The sequence below is a fragment of the Colius striatus genome, chromosome 21 (genome assembly GCF_028858725.1).
Source record: "Colius striatus isolate bColStr4 chromosome 21, bColStr4.1.hap1, whole genome shotgun sequence".
Lineage (NCBI taxonomy): Eukaryota > Metazoa > Chordata > Aves > Coliiformes > Coliidae > Colius > Colius striatus.
In genome coordinates, this window is record NC_084779.1 from 3,016,334 (window position 1) to 3,036,321 (window position 19,988).

Here is a 19,988-nt window from a genome sequence, read left to right on the forward strand (position 1 = left end):
CCGGAGCGTGTGACGGGGCTGGGAAAGGGGCTGAGGGCTGAGCTCAGCTGAGCTTTAAGCCCATGATTAAGTCTCATTTACTCCAGGAGGATTGAGGAGTGTGTTTAATTGCCTTGCTGAGTTTTGGGATGGAGTCAAATGGGCTTTTTTGAAACGCTTCATCAAGCAGGATGCTGAACAATTAGAGGGGATTGATGGTGCTGGAGAGGGAAGGTGAGGGGTGAGGGGTTGGGCTGCACAAGGAGGGGCTGAGGGGACAGGGGGAAGGAACCTCAGGTTATGAGATACACTAATGGATCCATCCATCCACCCTCAGCACATCCCTCCACAGCTGGAGCACCCTCCCTCCCCAGGCTGGGGGACACAGGGGAGGGGGGCTGTGCCTTCTGGCAGCGTGCCCAGGGGCACAGAGGATTTGGGTCACTGCTGGTGGGGATTTGGAGCTGTGGGTAATCCCTGGGCACGCTGCAGCAGGGCTGAGCCTGTGTGACATGCCAGGCAAGGGGCTCACTGTCACCACTCCCAGCTGTTTTAACACCATAAAAGCAGTGTGAGAATTCCCTTTGCCTGAGGGCTGAGCACCTCCAGGAGCAGGGGCTGGGCAGGGACACATTAGCAAGGGAGATGAGAAGAACCCTGGTTCACAAGACCTATTGCCTACACCAGGCTGCACCAGCCACTTGCCAGTGTGTGCACTCCAGGGCAAAGAGACATTGCATCAAAGAAGAGAAATAAGCCTGAAATGACTGAGATCAGTGGAGGGAGGGGAGGGGGTTGTCCATAAGTGTTCAGACCTGCAGCTCTTGGCACCTCAGCAGTTCAAAGGGGAAAAAGAAAGCTTCATCCAGTGAGAAGCAACAACAGCTCCAGCTTCTCAGCCCCAGAGGCAGAGCACAGGGGGCAGCTGTGGGGGGCAAGGAGGGGAGGGAGTAGGGTAGAGCTCATGGCAGCAGCCCCATGGCTGTGGGTCACCAGCTCAGGGCTGTTAAAGCAGATGCAGAGGGAGCTGGGCTCCCTAAATTTAGGGAAGATGTTGCAAACCACATCCTCCAACCTGGAAAGGGGGGGAAGGTCCAAAGCAAGGCTGGGGGGAGCACATTTCCCCTCCCCACTGGTGCTGGCTGCAGATTTGCCCCCTTTCCCCCCAGCTGCAGGGGGGTAAAAGGGAGTCAAGCCCAAAAACTGAGTCAGAGGGAGAGGAGGAGCAAGGCCCAGGCAGAACCCCCCCAACCCAGGGCAGGGAGGGGGGAGGGAGGGTCACTGCACTCACTCTCCTTTATTGTTCACCCCAAACACACCTTCCTCTGGCACTCACAGGGGTTTGCTTCCAAAATCCAACCCCCACCCCTTTGCACTCAACAAGCCCCAGGGGCTGTGCTCAGCTCAAGCACTGGGAGCCTGGACTTGAGCTTCTCCCCACACACTCACACCTCTGCCTACCTTCATTTCCCTTAAGTGCCCTCACTCCCAAACCAAGGCAAACACAGGCAGCAAGGAAAACACCCCAACCAAGAGAAGCAAAAGGACTGTTGACCCCAGGTGGCTGTGGGGGGAGGAGGAGGAGGAGAAGGAGGAGGAGGGAGGCTTTTTGTCATGGTGGATTGGGTTGTTTTAACAGTTTTCTCATTGTTTTAATATACTACAGCCTGCAATTCAGTGCAATCCATACAACTACAGGGCAGGAACTCTACAAAAAAAATCATCCTAAGCCCTTTGGACAAGCTTCTTTTGTTGTTGATGAGCTTCTTACCTTAGTGTCTGTACCTTTGATCATTACACAACGGGAATAGAACTCCAGAGAAATATTTACAGTACTTCAGCTCGCTGGCATGGACTATAACTTAACACTTGTGCTATTAACAACGAATCCAAACAAAAAATAGATATAATATAAATATTTTCCAGTCTATACACAAGAGCAGGGAACAGGAGGTGTCCATGGGATGGGGGGATGAGGGGAGGCTGGTGGCTGTAGTGTGTGTGTGGCCGCTGGTCGGCTCTGCCGGCGCTTCACTGATGGGCAAATATTGCCAAGATTCAACCAAAAGATGAAGGAGCAGAGGCACCACTTCCCCCCACCCTTCACCCTCCACCTTTTTGTGGGGGTTTCCCCCCCCTCTCCCCTCTCTGAAACTCAAAGGAGTGGGAATTTCTTCAGGCCCCTGAGCATGGGGAGGGAAGAACCTTCCCCCCTGCCCCAGCCCAAGGAACCCACCGGGAGTCACTGAAGCTGCTTGAAAATCAACCCCTCAACTCGTCGTTTAACAACAGAACCCAACTGAGAATCCAAAGGAGTTGTTTGCCCTCCCTGTGTTAAGGTTAAAACAAGAGGTTTCCAGCTTTAAAAGCTTCCTCAGGCTCCGTGACTCCTGGGTAAATGGAAACCTCTGGGAAGGAGGCTGCTGGAGGGGGGGGGAGGTTTGGAACCCTCTGGTGGCTTTGAAATCCTGGACGTGGTGAAACCAGCTACCAAATAAAAACTGATAATGATAAAACCCCACCCTCACCCCCCCCACACACACACCTTAAAATCGTTCCTAAGAGGAAAAACACCCCCCCCCTCCCCCCACACACAGCTAAAAATCCATCATCATCCTCAAAGAGATCAGTCTGTCCTCACCAAACCGGCTGGAGGAAGAGTGGAGGGCTGGGCTCGAGGGAGGCTGCAGAGGTTCCCCCCACTCCCCACTCCAGCTCCCTCAGCTGCTGCCTTCTGTACAAAGTGTTGGTTTTAAGAAGGAAAAAATAAAAGAAGCAAAGAAAGAGCCCCAACCAAACCTCCCCCCTCCCCCTCGCCAGGCAGGAGGAGGCTGGGGAAGGAGGGGCAGGGGCGGGCGGGCGCCGGCCGGGTCAGACCTGGGAGTCGGCGCCCAAACTGTGGAACTCGTCGGGGGTTTTGTCGCTCTGGCTGCCTCCCCCCTGGCGGAAGCCCGAGGCGATCTCGTCAAAGGTCCGGCCCTTGGTCTCGGGCACCTTGAAGTAGGTGAAGATGAAGAAGAGGACTAGCAGCACCGTGAAGATGATGAAGACGTAGGAGCCGCAGAGTTGCTGTGGAGAGGGGAGGGGGGAAGGGGATGGAGCTGGTGTCAGGGCTGGCTGAGGGATCGTCTCCTGGTCATGGATAGTCCAGAACTTGGCCCTTCCCTTCCCTTTGGTGGAACTTGGCAAGTTGGATGAGGCGCAAAGGGGTCACTGAGCCCAGCTCTGTGGTCCTTCCCCAGGCCCTGGTCTCCTTCCTCTTCCCTGGGGTGATCACCCAACCCAACCCAACCCAACCCAATCCAATCCAATCCAATCCAATCCAATCCAATCCAATCCAATCCAATCCAATCCAACTAAACCACCTGAGGAACCTCTCTCTGTTCCCCATTACAGAGGGGTCACTGAGCCCAGCTCCTTGGTCCTTCCCCAGGTCCTGGCCTCCTTCCTCTTCCCTGGGGTGATCACCCAACCCAACCCAACCCAACCCAACACAATCCAATCCAACCTGACTCAACTCAACCACCTGAGGAACTTCTCTCTGTTCCCCATTACAGAGCGGTCACTGAGGCCAGCTCCATGGTCCTTCCCTAGGCCCTGGCCCTCTCTCTCTTCCCTGGGGTGAACACCCAACCCAACCCAATCCAACCCAATCCAACCCAATCCAATCCAACCCAACTCAACCACCTGAGGAACTTCTCTCTGTTCCCCATTACAGAGGGGTCACTGAGCCCAGCTCCTTGGTCCTTCCCTAGGCCCTGGCCTTCTCTCTCTTCCCTGGGGTGAACACCCAACCCAACCCAATCCAACCCAACCCAATCCAGTCCAATCCAATCCAATCCAATCCAATCCAACCCAACTCAACCACCTGAGGAACTTCTCTCTGTTCCCCATTACAGAGGGGTCACTGAGCCCAGCTCCTTGGTCCTTCCCTAGGCCCTGGCCTTCTCTCTCTTCCCTGGGGTGAACACCCAACCCAGCCCCCTCAGGGTTTCACTGAAACAGTTTCTTCTTATGTTTAAATGGAACTTTTGTGTTCCAGCTTCATCCCATCACCATCCCATTGGGATCACTGAGCCCAGCTCCTCCCCTAGGCCCTGACCCCCTCCCTCTTCCCTAGAGGTAACAACCCAACCCAACCCAACCATCTGAGGAACCATCTCTCTGTTCCCCATTACAGAGGGATCACTGAGTCCAGCTCCTTGCTCCTTCCCTAGGCCCTGACCCCCTCCCTCTTCCCTAGGGGCAACCACCCAACCCAACCACCTCAGGCCAAGCCACAGAGCTCAGGTGAAGCCCCCCAGCCCAGCCAGGGCCTGTGCCCACGCCGCTGCTGCCCCAGGAGGTGATTTACCGCGATGTACTGGAAGCCCATCCCCACGATGAAGTTGGAGGTCCAGTTGGAGAGCCCAGCAACGGCGAAGGCAGCGGGACGAGGGCCTTGGCTGAAGAGTTCTGCCACGATGAACCAAGGGATGGGGCCTGGACCGATCTCAAAGAAGGCCACGAAGCCGAAGATGGCCACGATGCTGAGGTAGGACATCCAGGGCATTTGGTCCTAGTCCAAGAGAAAGAGAGAAGGTCGGTTTGGTGAAGGGGTCTGAAGCATCTGGCCACCCCAGATGATGAGGCTCAAGCCACGAGGTTCCTCCAGGACCTTTCTGGGACCTCAAGAGAGGTGTGGGCAGCAGGGTTGACAAGGGTGAGCTCTTCCTCCTCTCCAACCACACCTCCTCCTAAGCCACTGCAGCAAGGGGCAGCACTGCAGGGTCTCCTCCTCCCAGCCCCCCATCCCCTGGACACCCATGGCTCACCAGCAGCGTCAGGGCGATGGTCATGAGCACGGCGCAACCCGCCATCCCCGCCAGCCCAATGAGGTGCAGCGTCCTGCGGCCGGCTCGCTCCACCACGAAGAGCTGTTGGATGGAGACACACATCCATCAGAACACCCACAGACACAGGATGGGGAAAAACCTTGTCCAGCGAGCCCAAACTCACCGAGACGACGGTGAAAGCCGTATTGACCACGCCGGAGCCGATGGTGGCGTAGACGGGCTGCTCCACCCCCGACTTCTCAAAGATGCTGGTGGAGTAGTAGAAGACCTACAAAGGGCAGGGATGCACCATGAGGAAAGGAGTCAGCTCTTGGGTTTCACCATGTTCTGGGTGAAACAAGCTGACCCAGAGCACTCAGGATCCCCCTCCCACCCCAAAACTCACCGCGTTGATCCCCGAGAGCTGCTGGGACAGCTGGAGGACGATGGCGATGAGGATGGGCTGGCGATACATGGGGGAACGGAAGAGCTCCATAATGGTGACCTTCTTCTCCCTCATCATTTGCCTGCTCTCCTCCTTCATCTCCTGGAGGTCGCTGCTGACGTCTGTGGTGCCTCGCAGCTTCTTGAGGACTTGAGGGGAAGGAAGAGGTGGAGTGAGGAGGAGCTGAGGAGCCTCCTGTGTGGTGGGGTGAGCTCGGGGCCGGGGGTCACTCACCGCTCTTGGCTTTGTTCTCCTCGTTGCGGTTGATGAGGAGGAAGCGAGGGCTCTCAGGGGCAAAGGGCAGGATGATACACTGGAGCAGCGCAGGGACGAAGATGAAGCCCAGGAGCAGCGGCCACAGAGAGTCGTTTCCCATGATCAAGTCCAAACCAAACACCTGAGGATGAGAGGAAAGGCTGAGGGAGCTGGGGCTTGGAGGAGAGACTGAGGGGTGAGCTCATTCATGTTCCAAATGCATCAAGGGTGGGTGTGAGGAGGCTGGAGCCAGGCTGTGCTCAGGGATGGCCAGTGACAGGACAAGGGGCAACGGGCACAAGCTGGAACAGAAGAGGTTCCAAAGCAACACAAGGCAGAATTTGTTCCCTGTTGAGGTGAGGGAGTCCTGGCAGGGGCTGCCCAGATGGGCTGTGGAGGCTCCTTCTCTGGAGACATTCCAACCCAGCTGGATGAGTCCCTGTGTGCTCTGCTCTAGGTGGTGCTGCTCTGGCAGGGGGGTTGCACTGGATGAGCTTTGCAGCTCCCTTCCAGCCCTTCAGATTCTGTGAGCCAACCCTCTCCCAGCTCAAGCTGGACCCAACTCTGCTGCTCACAGCTCTCCTCCAGGCTTGGACACCCATCAGAGGGACACACACAGACGGCCAACAAACATCATCTCATCCTGCTGCCCACCCAAAAACTCACAACCTCCCAGCACGTCCAGCTCCATCTGAAGGCTCACACATACCCACAGCACAGGTACCAGACCCTGATGAGCACCAAAGGTGAGGGAAACCCCCTCCAGGCAGTTCCCTGGCGCTCACCTGCGCGATGAGGATGCCCAGGACGATGCCAAGCTGGTGGAAGGTGCCCAGCGCTCCCCGCAGTGCCGTGGGCGACACCTCCCCCACGTACATGGGCACGAAACCCGTGGTGAGGCCCGAGTAGAGGCCGATGATGAAACGGCCGAGGATGAGCATCTCGAAGGAGAAAGCCATCTTGGAGAAGCCCATGAGGATGGCAGAGAGGAAGGCGAGGATGTTGGACATCAGCATGGAGTTGCGCCTGGAGAGGGAAGGGAGGAGGGTGAGGAGGGTCACGGGGCTCAGGGAGGCTGAAGGGGTGTCAGGAGAAGCCAAACATCAGCTCTTGGCAAGAAGTGGAGGGGGGTGTTGCACAAAGCCACCCCCATGGGATGCCAAGGTGAGGTGAGGGGTTGAGGCTCAGCACTCACCGTCCAAAGCGATTGACAAAGAGCCCCACGGAGAAGGAGCCGATCATGCCCCCCACGGAGAAGATGGCAACAGAGAGGGACCAGAGCGTGGTGAGGGTGGCAGGGCTGATGGGCTCCTCATAGCGGTACAGCCAGGTTCGGTTGTAGAAGTCCTCAATCACCTGCAAATGAAGGGGAGGAAATCATGCCAGGGAGTCAAAGCCATCCCTGTTTCATCCATGGGTATCATGGAGCAGAATCAGAGACATTTGGGTTGTTAAAGTCCCTGAGGCTGCTGCAGTCCCAGCCCTGTCCTCACCCTGCCCAGCCCAGCACTGACCCACAGCCTCAGCACCTCAGCCCCACGCCTTTGGGATCCCTCCAGGGCTGGGCACTGCCCCAGCTCCCTGGGCAGCCTGGCACAGGGGCTCACACCCCTCTCAGGGAAACAGTTCTGCCTCAGCTCCAGCCTCAACCTCCCCTGGGGCAGCTGCAGCCCATTTGCCCTTGTCCTGTCATTCATGGCTGGGGAGCAGAGCCCGACCCCCAGCTCCCTGCAGCCTCCTGTCAGGGAGTGTCAGAGAGTGCTGCTGGCTGCCCTCAGCCTCCTCTTCTCCAGGCTCAACACCCCCATTCCCTCAGCCCCTCCCCAGCCCCTTGTGCTCCAGCCCCTTCCCCAGCTCTGTGCCCGGCTCTGGCCACGCTGCAGCCCCTCAGTGTCCCTGTGGCAGTGAGTGAGGGGCCCAGCACTGACACAGCCCTGGAGCTGCAGCCTGCCCAGGGCCCAGCACAGGGGACAATCCCTGCCCTGCTCCTGCTGCCACCCCACTGCTGAGCCCAGCCAGGCTGCCACTGGCTTTGTTGCCCACCTGGACAAGGTGGAATCGCTCAGCCTCAGCCCAGCCACCTACAGAGCCTGGGCTGGCTCCAGGCTCACAAGACGATGCGTCACAGCCCGGAGCTGGTGGCTCAGCTCCAGCCCAAGGGAGGAACCTGCCGGGATGCGCGAGGGAAATGCAGCCGGACGGGTTCTGGGCTCGCCCGAGAGAGCCTCAGCCTTGCCAAAACACCTCTTTGGCCTCAGCAGGCGGCCATGGGGAGGTCACACTCCTCCCCACAGCACAGGGGACCAGGAGAGATGCCTCTGTCTCAGTGGGCAGAGATGCTGAGGGATGACAGCAGGGTCATCCAGGCAGCTCAGCAATCCCCATCCCCTCACAAACTCCCTTCAATTTCATTTCTAGGGGTGGTTTTTTTCCCCCCCTGCAACTTTCCCTCAACACAACCCTTCTGCTGCAACTTTACACCACCACCAGCCGAGACAGGCACGTGCTTTTAACCACCACTCTCACACAACCCCCTGTTTCACCTGCTTCACCTCCTTTTGGGTTTTTTTTCCCCCCAACCTATTTGTAAAGGCAGCTCCCTGCCAAAAGCTTCCAGTAACTGACTTGAGGGGCAAAACCAAAAGCAATCTAAAAGCAAAAGCTCCCTGCAACACCCACATGACCCTGGGTGGAAGGAACTGAGGTCTCGTGGCAGAGGGGGAAGCTGCTGCTGGACACCAAGCGCCTCTGAGGATGTCACAGGCTCCCAAGTGAAACCTTTGCACAATCAGACTTTGTTTGCTGGTTTTCCCATGAAAGCACAAGCAAGAACCACTCAGGAAACACACCCCCTGCTTTCACTAGGGGTTTCCAGACTGGGGTTCTTTAAGTTGCTCCTTTGACAGCTCAGATCTCAGGAGTGGAAGGATTCTGTTCACCTCCCGCTTCGCCTGGACGTTCTGACACTTTGGGGGGAGGCTGTTCCCTCCCCCTCCTCTTTCTCCTCATGTCACCAAAAGAAACAAAGTGCATTATCCTTTGGAGAACTGAGGGCTGGCTCAGGCTCTCAGGGAGGTAAGGAGGTCTCCAAACACCTTCCACCAAACCTCACAGCGCCCAGAATCCCTCCCTACTTTCCCAAAAGCCTCCCAGCTCTCTCCCAAAAGGAGGGATGAACCCTCCCCACTTCCCTCCATCAGCTGGTTGTTGGGAGAGATGAACAATAATGAGTTTCAAGCAAGAAAAGTGAAAGAAATAGCTCCTGGGGGTTTTATTCTCCTCTCTCTCTCACCCTCATTTCATTTCAGCTGAGTGTTTTCTACCAGTCCTCGCCCAGTTTCGGGCTGGTCCCTCGGCCTCTCCCATCTACCAGCACCCCACAAAGCCCAGGCTGCTGTTTCAGCAGTGGGAGGACATGAAGAGGACCACAAAACCAGCTCTCAGTCCTGTGCACCAGAGAGGAGCCTCTCAGCAGGGCTGTGGGAGCTGCTGGCAGCCACAGGGAAATGATGCAGTCCAGCCCCATGCTCCCCTGCCAGCCTCAGCATATCCCCATCCCAATGCACCCCCATCCCAGTGCATCCCCTTCCTGTGCCCCAAGGCACCCCCATCCCAGTGCATCCCCCTCCTGTGCCCCAGGGCATTCTTATCCCAATGCATCCTCCTCCTGTGCCCCAGTGCAGCCCAATCCCAATATATCTCCATCCTGTGCCCCAGTACATCCCCTTCCTAATGCATCTTCCATCCTGTGCCCCAGTGCAGCCCCATCTCAATGCACCCTCCTCCTGTGCCCCAGTGCATCTCAATCCCAATGTATCTCCATCCTGCACCCCTGTGCATCCCCCTCCCAGTGTATCCCCACCCCAAAACCAATCCTGCACTTTCAATTTATCCTGGTGCATCTTCCTTCTACACCCCAGTGCATCCCCATCCTGCACCCTCATCCATCCCCAAGCCCAGTCCTGTGACCTTATTTATCTCAATCCTGCACTCCACTTTATCCTGATGCCTGCCAATCCCAACCCTGCAGCCCAAGGCATCCCCAGTCCAATGCATCTCCCTTCTGAATCCCAATCCTGTGCCCCAGTTTATCCCAGCCCTGCATTCCAATTTATCCCAATGCATCCTCCTTCTACACTCCAATGCATCTCAATCCCTCACCCCAATGCATCTCCATCCTACATCCCATCTGCAATCCTGTATCCCACTTTATCCCAATGCATCTTCATCCTGTACCCCAACACATCCTTATCCCAATCCTGCACCCCAACCCCAGTGCATCCCCACCCTTAAAGGTGGGATGACCCCCCCATAGCCAGAGCACTCTGCCTCTCCCTGAGCCCCTAACACAGGGCACCCCAAATCCTTCCTCCTATCACTTCTGCACCCCAAACACAAGGTTACCCACTGGGTGACTCACCCCTAAAACACCCAGCCCCAAAGAGTTTAATCCTAAAACCATGAGGGAAACTGAGGCAAAACTCATCCCAGGGGTCAGATCTTGCTTTGCTGAGGGTCTGCAGGAACTGGGGCTCATTGCCAAGGGAAGAGCTCAGCTCAGACACAGTCCCTGCCCACATCTCCTGGGGCAGGAGAGGATGGAGAAAAGTCCTTCATCCAGAGAAATAACACTGCAGCAGGGCCAGGCTCCACACAAGGTGGTAATTACAGAGCACCTGCTCTCCACTGAGCTTGAGCTCAGGAGGAAAACCAGGGCAGATGCCAGGCAGCAGCTCTTGGGATCAGAAGATGCCAGGCAGCAGCTCCTGGGATCAGAAGACGCCAGGCAGCAGCTCCTGGGATCAGAAGCTCGTGGCTTCCAGGGACTCCCCAGCTCGCCACCACTCCAAACGCTGCTCCTGTCTCCAGAGAAGGATGCTCCACACTGGCTGAGCACAGATGCACTTCAGTCCCAGGGAAGGAGAACACACTTTTTAGCAGGGAGATGCTTTTTGGCAGAGGGGTGTGTGTGGCCATGGGTGCAGGACTGAGGGTGCTGACAGGAGCCAGAGCCTCCAGCCACAGGAGATCCTGCTCAGGCCCCTCACTGGCATTAAGTACAATTTATTGTAGCACTTCAAGTAAAGGCAATTCGAGTCCTTTTTTGCTCTTCCCACATTGATGAGGGTGTGGGGAGTTTCTTGCATGGGGTCTTCTCTCCTGCAAGGAGCTTTTCCAGCATTTGAGGTGAGATGTTGCAGCCTGCTTGCTGGTAACAGGGTTAATAACCTCACAGCATTAATCCTGCTGTGGTGCTTTCAGTTCTTTGGGGCAGTGAATCAGAGGCTGTGACAGTGCTCAGGGATGGAGTTCTGCACTGAACTTCACAAGCAGCCTCTGGGATTTCTCAGCTAACATTTCCAAGCCTTTAATACCTCAAAAAACCCACATATTTCATGGAAAGTCAAGTTTTTCAAGGCTCACACCTACATGCCAGGCACTAAAGGGTCCTGGTGCCACGGCAAGGGGAAGGTGCAAATGCTTCCTGCTCTCCATCCCTCTTTGCACCCTTTCTCTCACAGAATCTCAGAGTGGTGGGGGTTGGAAGGGCCCTGCAGAGCTCCTTCCAGCCCCTGCTACAGCAGGTTCCCCTGGCTCAGGGGGCACAGGAACGTGTCCAGGTGGGGTTGGAAACCTCCTGAGAAGGAGCCTCCACACCCTCCCTGGGCAGCCTGGGCCAGGGCTCCCTCACCTCAGCACCAAAGGAGCTGCTCCTCCTGTGCCAGGGGAACTTGTGATCAAGCTTATGCCCATCACCCCTTGTCCTGGCTCTGGGCACCACAGAAAAAAGACTGACCCCATCCTTTCAACACACACCCTTTAGGGATTTATCAGCATTGACAAGGTCCCTTCTCAGCTTTTTCCAGGCTGAACAGCCCAGGTCCTGCAGCCCTGCCTCAGAAGGAAGAGGTTCCATCCCCTCAGCATCCTGGCAGCCCTGCAGCAGCCTCTCTCCAGCAGCTCAGAGGCTCTGGGATGCAAAGCTGCCACCGAACCGCTCGTTCCCTCCCTTTTCCACATGACTCAAACCCTCATGAACTTCCTAAACCTTCCCTTCCCCAAGGTTCAAAGCTACTCCAGTCCCACCCCATGAGCATCCTGCACACTCCTTCCTGACATGGCTTGTTTTCTTTCCTCAACAACAACACTGAAGCCAGGAGGAAACTAATCCCTCTGGGAAGGCAGGAGGGGAATCACTCCCTCCCCAATCCCATTACAGGCTGTAAGCTGCCTAGTGGGATGTACTATTTTCGCTGGGCTGGCAGTGGATGCAGGTTGGGTTTGGGGCCTGGGGGTGGGGTTTTGGGCTCACCTTCTGCGGGGCATTGATGACACCGGTGTTGTAGCCGAACTGCAGGGAGCCCAGCACCGCTCCTCCCACGGCCAGCATCAGGCGAGCCGTCATCTGTGGCAAACAGGGAGGGAGAAAGGAAACCAAAACTAGGGGTTAAACTCCAGGTCCCACCTATTTTCCACACACACACACTCCACAAGGGGCATCCCCAGGGGAGCTGCAAGATGAGGAAGGTTCCCAAGTGCCCCAAGCTGGGTAAGAGAGGAAAAAGCCGCTTTTATTATGGCACCGGCGCAGGCTCAGGGGACAAATCGATTCTAAAAACACTGTTTGGGGACGGTTGCAGGGGTTTTTTTTAGAGCAGGAGGCTTTATCAGGGCTCGCAGGATCCCCTCCGAGGGCTGCACGTGACAGGCGGGCAAGGAGCCAGCACCAGCTCCGCGCCAGCGCCGGATCCGCGCCGGGCGAGCAGCAGCCGCTAACGAAGAGCTGGTGGAAGGAGGGTGGGTTTTTGCATCAGAGCCTAATTAACAGTCACTCAGCAAAAGCCTGTCTGTTTGGCACACCCTCCACCCGCCTCCTTTCCCCTCCCGCTTCAGCCGGTGTGACAATCGGAGCCTTGTTTGGGTGCCGGGGGAGGGGAGGGGGGTGGTCAGGGCAGGTCGGTGCTCCGGCCACCTTCGTTAACGGCCCCAATTATCCCAGGCAGGAGATTTTCCCAGCGCTCAGCTCTGAGAACCAGGATCCGACATTCCCGGGTAATCAGCTTTGGGATGAGCCACGTGAAATTTCTAAGCCCCTTAATTCGGGGGATGGGTTCTCCCGGTTCTCCCCAGTACCAGCCCATCACCTCAACCCTGGGATGCTTCCCCAGCATCTCTGATACTCCCAAGGAGCCGGTGTTGGTCAGACCCCACCTAAATGCATCCCCCCACCACTGCAGGGGGGTTAATTCCAAAGCAAACACCCCCCAAAAAGGGATGTTTTCTTGTTTAAGAAGCGTTTTTTTCAACCTTCTCCTATGATTTATTCAAAAGTGCTGCTCCCTGACCTCCCTTCTCTGGCCAAGCCACTTTCCCCTGGGTTAAAGTTTGCAAGGGGAAAAAGAAAAGCTACAGGGAATAACACCAGGCTCATTAATGAAGCTCATTAATTAGAGTTGGCCCCAACACAACTACTCTGGGAGGTTTTGGCACTTGGGTTTGTTCCTGAATAAACCCACCCTGAGAAGAAAACCCTGGGTGGGAAGGGTGAAAACAGGCTGGGAAGTTGTTGGTATCACAGCAAAACAAGGAAAAAGAAACAAGGAAACCTCCCCCTCCAAAAAAAAAAGCCAAACTCCCACTTCAAGCTCATCCCTCCAGGATGGGACGAGGGACACCAGGATGCCCAAACAACCTCTGCTTGAATCAATGCATCAAATCAAAGGGGTTTGGGGTGTTTATGGGGTTTTGAGCCGTTTTCTTTGGGTTTTGGGGGCTTCATCCCTTGGGGTTTGTTGTGGGGGGAGTTCACCAATTGGGGTTTTTGGGGGGGTAGCACCTTTTCCTCAGCATCACCCCCCTAGGGAAGGCAACACGCTGTCCCCACGTAGGGCTGAGTCACGGCCGGGGATGCACGTCGGCACGAACTTTGCTCCAGGAAGGTGACAGGTAACAACACCTTGTCTGTGCTCCAACCCCACCAAGATTCCAACAAGAAAACTCCTTCCCTAGTTCTAACCTCCCTCAAACCCCTTCAGAAAACAAGTCACTTGGTTGTTTAACCTTGAGCAAAAAAGGAAAAAAGCCCCAAAGTTTCGGGTTTAACCGAAAAACTTCAACCTCTAACAGAAAAAGCCCCATCTTTGGGTTTTAACCTTTAATACAAATTAAACACAAAGGGTTTTTCTTTTTGGCTAAACTCCAGCAGCTTGAAGAGGATAGGGGTAGGGCCGAGTAGGTCAGAAGGCTGCCGGTGTCTTTGGAGGCTCTCCCCGGGCAGGATGAGGGTGAGTCAGCTCCTCCCCACTGGCTTCGGGCTGCCCGGCTCCAAACACACCGATCCGGGAGCCTTTCGGCTTTAACCTCACCATTAAAGGAGAAGCGTAAGATGGCGAGTTAGGCTGATGGGGGGGGGCAGGGAGGGAGAGGGGGGGAAAAAAAAGAGAGGTTGATTTTTAAGGGCAGCCTTGCATGGGAAACTCCTGCAAAGCACAGGCAGGGGCTGCTGGAGTCGGGTTTTTTATCACTTGCAGCTTTATTTAGAGTTTAGAGAGAGGGGAAAAGAATTAACTCAACATGCTTCCCCTTCTTGCTTTGGGCAATAAACTTATTTACAGCCCAAACCCAGCCAACATTGGGGATGGTCCCCCGAAGATTGCTGTGCCTTACAGCAAGGTAAACGTGGTGCTTGTCATTTTAACCACTTCTCTCTCTTTTTTTTGGCTGCTTCCTGCTTCCTTCGTGGCCCAAAGGCGGAAGCTGAGTCGCTCAGAGATGTCAACCCGTGGGGTGACAGCAGCCGTCCCCCCTAAACCCACAGCAGCCCCTCTAAACCCACAGCAGCCCCTCCTCAAACATGCAGCAGCAGCCCCCCTGAACCCACAGCAGCCCCTCCTCAAATATGCAGCAGCAGCCCCTCTAAACCCACAGCAGTCCCTCCTCAAACATGCAGCAGCAGCCCCCCTAAATCCACAGCAGTCCCTCCTCAAACATGCAGCAGCAGCCCCCCTAAACCCACAGCAGTCCCTCCTCAAACATGCAGCAGCCCCCTCTCAAAAGGCAGCAGGCTCTCCTGAAACATGCAGCAGCAGCAGCCCCCCTGAACCCACAGCAGCCCCTCTTCAAACATGCAGCAGCAGCCCCCCTGAACCCACAGCAGCCCCTCCTCAAACATGCAGCAGCAGCCCCTCTAAACCCACAGCAGCCCCTCCTCAAACATGCAGCAGCAGCCCCCCTAAACCCACAGCAGCCCCCTCTCAAAAGGCAGCAGGCTCTCCTGAAACATGCAGCAGCAGCCCCCCAAACACACAGCAGCCCCCCGTTTCCTTTACAGTTCTTTTTCAGGGGGGTTACCCTCCAGCACAACAGGATTTGAGGAGGCTGCCTGCCTTCTGGAACAAGGAAAGGAAGAATCCCTTCCATCAAAATTTAATCAAAGACAAAAAGTCAAACGTCCCAAGAGGGAATTTCAGGGAGATCCGTATTTGGGGAGTTGATAAAAATGAGCTCTGAGGGTTTAACGAGCTTCTGGGAGGCTGATTGCAAGAAGTGCCACCCTGGGCTGGATGCAAGGGGTGATTTTGGGGAAGGGGGGGGAAAGGTGCAGCCTTGTAGCATCTTGCACTTCTGTTTGCACACTCGTGCACGCTCGCTGGGGTAAAAGAGAAGCAGATCCGGCCATTGCCCGGGAGGACTCGGCTACACATTGGCACCCAGCCCAGGAAAAACTTACGCACCCACCGAGGGGTGGATAAAACCAGCTCCCAACAGCGGCTTTTCCCCACGGGGATGGGTTTTTTTTATGCAGCTAAATAAAGGGGTCGATCCCCAGCACGGTGAATCGATTAAGATTTTTGGGGGGGAGGGATGGGAGGATTATCAGCGCGAGAGCAAACTATGGGGAGGGGAAGCAGCGTCAGAGTGGCCTTATTGGTTTGGGCTGGGTTAGGTTGGTGTGGGGTTTTTTTTTCTCCCCTCCCCTCTCTTAAAGGTCAACCGGGGACGGCGACACGATCTCGCCGAGTTTTGCAACCACAAAACGTCTGCGACGAGCCCGGGAGATGTTTTCGCATGCAAAGAGCCAGAGCAGCTCTGCTCCGTGGGCACAGAAGCACGTCCCGCTTCAACGTTATTTCGGCTTAAGTTTAATAAAGCGGGGGGGGAAGCTCATTCCCTCCTCCCTCACCTCCTCACAGCACCAGCTGCTTGCCTAAAAACCCCTTTTCCCCTCTTCTTTGCGCTCTGAATTCAAGCCCCGGCCCCGTCGCAGCGAATCCTCCCTGCCATTAATTACCTCGAAAAGCCATTTAATCATTTCTAACCCAAACGTATCTAATGGAGTAATTAAGACGGGGGAAAAGCAAGAGGGGAGAAACATTGTGTCCCCCTCTTCTCATCTCCATTTCAGGAGCCGGGGAGTTGAGCCCAAAGCGGCAGAGCATCAGATTTCTTCGTTCCGAGAGCAAATTTCTTGCTAATTCCTCCCCCTCCCATGGACGCGCTGCCGGGCGTCACGTTCCAGGCTGCCAGCCCCAATCCCACGGCTCACCCAAAAAACGCAGCCCAAGAGAACCGGGGCTGGGGCAGAACCAGCTGGAAACCAAATCGTTCCGAGAAATAGAGATGCCTACATGTAGATTTCAATCACAAACGGTATTCCCAAATGCTCCCGAGGTGGGAGAGAGAGGGGAAAAAAACCCACCCCAAAAGGAGTCGTTTCCTACAGAGGGAAAAATGTAAGAGGAGGCTTTAATTGCGATTAAATTAGGATTTGGGGGGTTAATTAACGCTTTGCATGGCCACAGAGCTTTAAAAAAACTCCAAAACACAACAAACCAAGCCCAACATACTTGAATCCATCCCAAAAGACTCCCAGGAGGGAATATTTGGGGAGGGGAGGGGGGGAAGCATCCTCAAGAGAAGCTGGAAGAGTGAACCCCGGGGTCTAACGTTAATGCCTCCCCCGCAATTAACTCACGGGCCTCATTTAGGGCTTCACTTCAAGCTACCTCTAATAATATCAATCCATTTATTTGGGGGGTGTAGCGCTGGGTCCCTGCTGAGCGGCCCGGCTGAGTTGATGTTATTTCATAACTCAGTTTTAGGGGGCGAAAGTGACAGGGATTGGGGACAGGACGGTGGCGGGAGCTGGTGCCGCGATGCCACGCGGCTGTCCCGCAGCATCGCCCGATGCGGGGCGGGGGGAGGCTCAGGGGTGTCATCCCCTCGCCCTTCCCAGGGTCACCCCGTCCCCGAACCCCCCCAAAAAACCCCAAAATTCAGCACTTTAGGCGGCTTGTTGCCTTTTCTACATCCCCCAAAATAAAGCCAAAAATGCCCTTTTTGGGATTCTTTCCGTGGAATTTTCTCCCGTGGGGGAAGTCCCCCAAACCTCTCTCTCCTGGGCTCTGCGAAGCGCCAGCGCTGGTTTTGGGGAGGTTTCCTTCGCTTTTAAGGCCTTTTCGACTCAACCCGAATGTTTTCGTTACCGTCGCGGCGCCCACGGGCGCGCACCCACGCGTGTCCGCGGCACGGCGCGGCGCCTGACACCTCCAGGAGCCCAAACACCCCCTGCTCGCCTTCCCTGCCCGCACCACCACCACCAACCCCCCCTCTCCCTTCCTCCCTCGCTCCGTCTCTCCCGCGGACGACCGCTGTTGTGTAACTCGGCGGCGGGAGGGAGGGGGGAGGAAGAGGAGGAGGAAGAGGAAGGGGACGCGTGTCCCCGGCGGCGGCGATGCGCTCACCTTGCTGCCGGTGTCCATGGCGGCCGCGGGGCGGCGGGGCGGGCGGCGGGACGGGCCGGGGCCGGGGCTGGCGTGCGGAGCGGCGCGCGGCGGAGCGGGGCAGTGGCGCGCGGCCGCGGCGGGGGCATTGAAGCGGCTTAAGAGCGCGGCGCGGGACGGCGGGCGCGCGGCGGCGCGGGGCGGCGGCGCCCATTGGGCGGCCGCGGGGCACGGGGCGGGGCCGGCGCGGGGGAGGGCGGAGGGGGGCGGGGAGGGGGTGTGGGAGGGGGCGCGAAGGGGGCGGGGAGAGGAGAGGGGAGGGTGGTGAGAGCGTGTGGGGCGGCACGTGGGCGTGAGGGGCGGGGGGGGGCGGCGGGGGGTGGGTTGTTTTGGGGGGGGAGGGGGGGGGGGGTGGCCCGTGCGAGCGTGGGAGGGTGAGCGCGGCGTGTGCGGGCATCCGCGTGCCTGCGCGCGCGTGACGGGAGCGCGTTCGCGCGCGTGAGCGTGCCCGCGAGCGCGCGTGTGCACGTGTGCGTGCGCGTGTGTGTGTGTGCGCACCTGTGAGTGTGCGGGTGTGCGAGCGCGTGTTTGTGCCTGTGCGTGTGTTTGCTTGTGTGCGTGTGTGTGTGTGCGTGTGTGTTCATGTGCATATGTGTGTGCACGCATGTGTGTGTGCATGTGCAAATGTGTGTGTGTGCACCTATGTGTGTGCACCAGTGCACCTGTGTGTATGTGTGCATGCGTGTGCCTGTGAGTGTGTGTGTGTGCTTGCATGTGTGTGCACACGTGTGTGTATGTGCATATGTGTGCATATGTGTCTGCCTGTGCATGTGTGTGTGGTTGTGTGTGTGTGTGTGCATGTGTGCACCTCTGTGTGTGTGTGTGCATGTGCATGTGTGCACCTCTGTGTGTGCATGTGCGTGTGTATGCCTGTGAGTGTGTGCTTGCGTGTGTGTGTATGCATGCAACCATGTATTTGCGTGTGCATGTGCATATGTGTGTGTGTGCATCTGTGTGTGTGCATGTGTGCACCAGTGCACCTGTATGTGTGCCTGTGAGTGTGTGTGTGTGCTTGCATGTGTGTGCACACGTGTGTGCATGTGCATATGTGTCTGCCCGTGTGTGTGTGCACGTGCGTGTGTGTGTGTATGTTTATGTGTGTGTGCATGTGCATGTGTGCACCTGTGAGCATGTGTGTGCTTGTGTGTGTGTGCATGTGCATGTGTGCACCTGTGAGTATGTGTGTGCTTGTGTGTGTGTGTGTGCATGTGCATGTGTGCACCTCTGTGTGTACGTGTGTGTGTGTACTGGTGAGTGTGTTTGCTTGTGTGTGTACGTGTGTGTGCATGTGCATGTGTGTGTGCATGTGCATATGTGTGTGTGTGCCTGTATGTGTGCATGTGTGCACCAGTGTGTATGTGTGCCTGTGAGTGTGTGTGTGTGTGTGCTTGCATGTGTGTGCACACGTGTATGTGCATATGTGTGCATGTGCATATGTGTCTGCCCGTGTGTGCGTGTGTGTGTGCATGTTTATGTGTGTGCATGTGCATGTGTGCACCTGTGAGTTTGTGTGTGTGTGTGTGTGTGCATGTGTGCACCTCTGTGTGTGTGTGCATGTGCATGTGTGCACCTGTGAGTATGTGTGTGCTTGTGTGTGTGTGCATGTGCGTGTGTGCACCTCTGTGTGTGTGTGCATGTGCATGTGTGCACCTCTGTGTGTGCATGTGCGTGCCTGTGAGTGTGTGCTTGCGTGTGTGTGTATGCATGCAAGCGTGTATGTACGTGTGTGTGCATGTGCATATGTGTGTGTGTATGCATGTGTGTGTGTGCACATGCAATGCATACTTGGACATCCATGTACTCGTGCAGACGTGTGCGTGCCTCTGTGTGCGTGTGCATGCACATGACATGCGTGTATGTACATGCACCTGTATTTGCGTGTGCACATGTGACCGTGTGTGCACCTGTGAGCATGAGTGTGCTTGCATGTGCAATGTGTGCTCGTGCATCCATGTGCTTGTGCACATGTGTGCATACCCCTGTGTGTGTGTGCATGGACATGCATCTGATGTGCATGTACCTGTACATGCATGTGTGCACACACAAGTGTGCACATGTGCATGTGTGCAAGTGTGTGTACAACATGTGCTCCTACATGCATGTGCTTGGGCATGTGCACACCTGTGTGTGCCTCTGTGTGTGTGTGTATGTGTATGCACCTGTACAGACTCACATGAGTGTGTGTGCACTTGTGCAAGCACTTTGCTGCAAGCCCCCATGACCTGTGCATGTGCACACACACGTCTGTGCACCTGTGTGCATGTGTATGCACACACCTGAGTGTGTTTGTGGGCCTCTCTGAGTGTAAATGCGTGCATGCCCTTGCCTGCATGTGCATGCATGAATCACAGCACACATGCATCAGTGCATGTGCACATGTGCATACATCTGCATGCGGGCACACACACGTATGCCCACGTGTGCCCAGTGCAATACCTCACTCCTGGCACAACATCTGCAGTCCCTGCAACACCTTGCACACTCTGCAAGCCCCCAGCCTCGCTGCAACATCCCAGGCCCAGCACAGAACCCTCCGTGCAACACCCCCCAAGCCATCCAAAACCCCGCAGCCTGTGCCAAACCCCAGACCTGGTACAAAACTCCACACCTGGTGCAACATCTCCCACCTGGTGTGATCCCCTGTACCCTCTGTGACACCCCAAAACCCCCCCAACCCACGCAAAACCCCACAAACAGTGCAACACCCCCCAC

The 19,988-nt window shown here is 56.3% G+C and overlaps 1 protein-coding gene across 2 annotated transcripts in view; it reads right to left on the bottom strand.

The window, feature by feature from the left end:
- SLC2A1 (solute carrier family 2 member 1) overlaps nt 1–17,331 on the bottom strand; it is a 30,858-nt gene extending 13,527 nt beyond the window's left edge. The window contains exons 1-10 of one of the 2 annotated variants that reach the window (XM_062013154.1): nt 17,238–17,331; nt 11,807–11,899; nt 6,689–6,849; nt 6,279–6,519; nt 5,473–5,635; nt 5,200–5,387; nt 4,978–5,082; nt 4,794–4,895; nt 4,334–4,537; nt 2,857–3,048 (exon numbers count right to left, since the gene is read on the bottom strand). In XM_062013154.1, coding sequence (XP_061869138.1) covers nt 2,857–3,048; nt 4,334–4,537; nt 4,794–4,895; nt 4,978–5,082; nt 5,200–5,387; nt 5,473–5,635; nt 6,279–6,519; nt 6,689–6,849; nt 11,807–11,899; nt 17,238–17,255 — 1,467 coding nt within the window. In that variant the 5' untranslated portion in view covers nt 17,256–17,331. Of the gene's footprint in view, nt 1–1,601; nt 3,049–4,333; nt 4,538–4,793; nt 4,896–4,977; nt 5,083–5,199; nt 5,388–5,472; nt 5,636–6,278; nt 6,520–6,688; nt 6,850–11,806; nt 11,900–17,237 lie in introns of those variants that run through there. The other variant, XM_062013155.1, reaches the window with a different exon arrangement.
- Between the last annotated feature and the right edge of the window lie 2,657 nt (nt 17,332–19,988).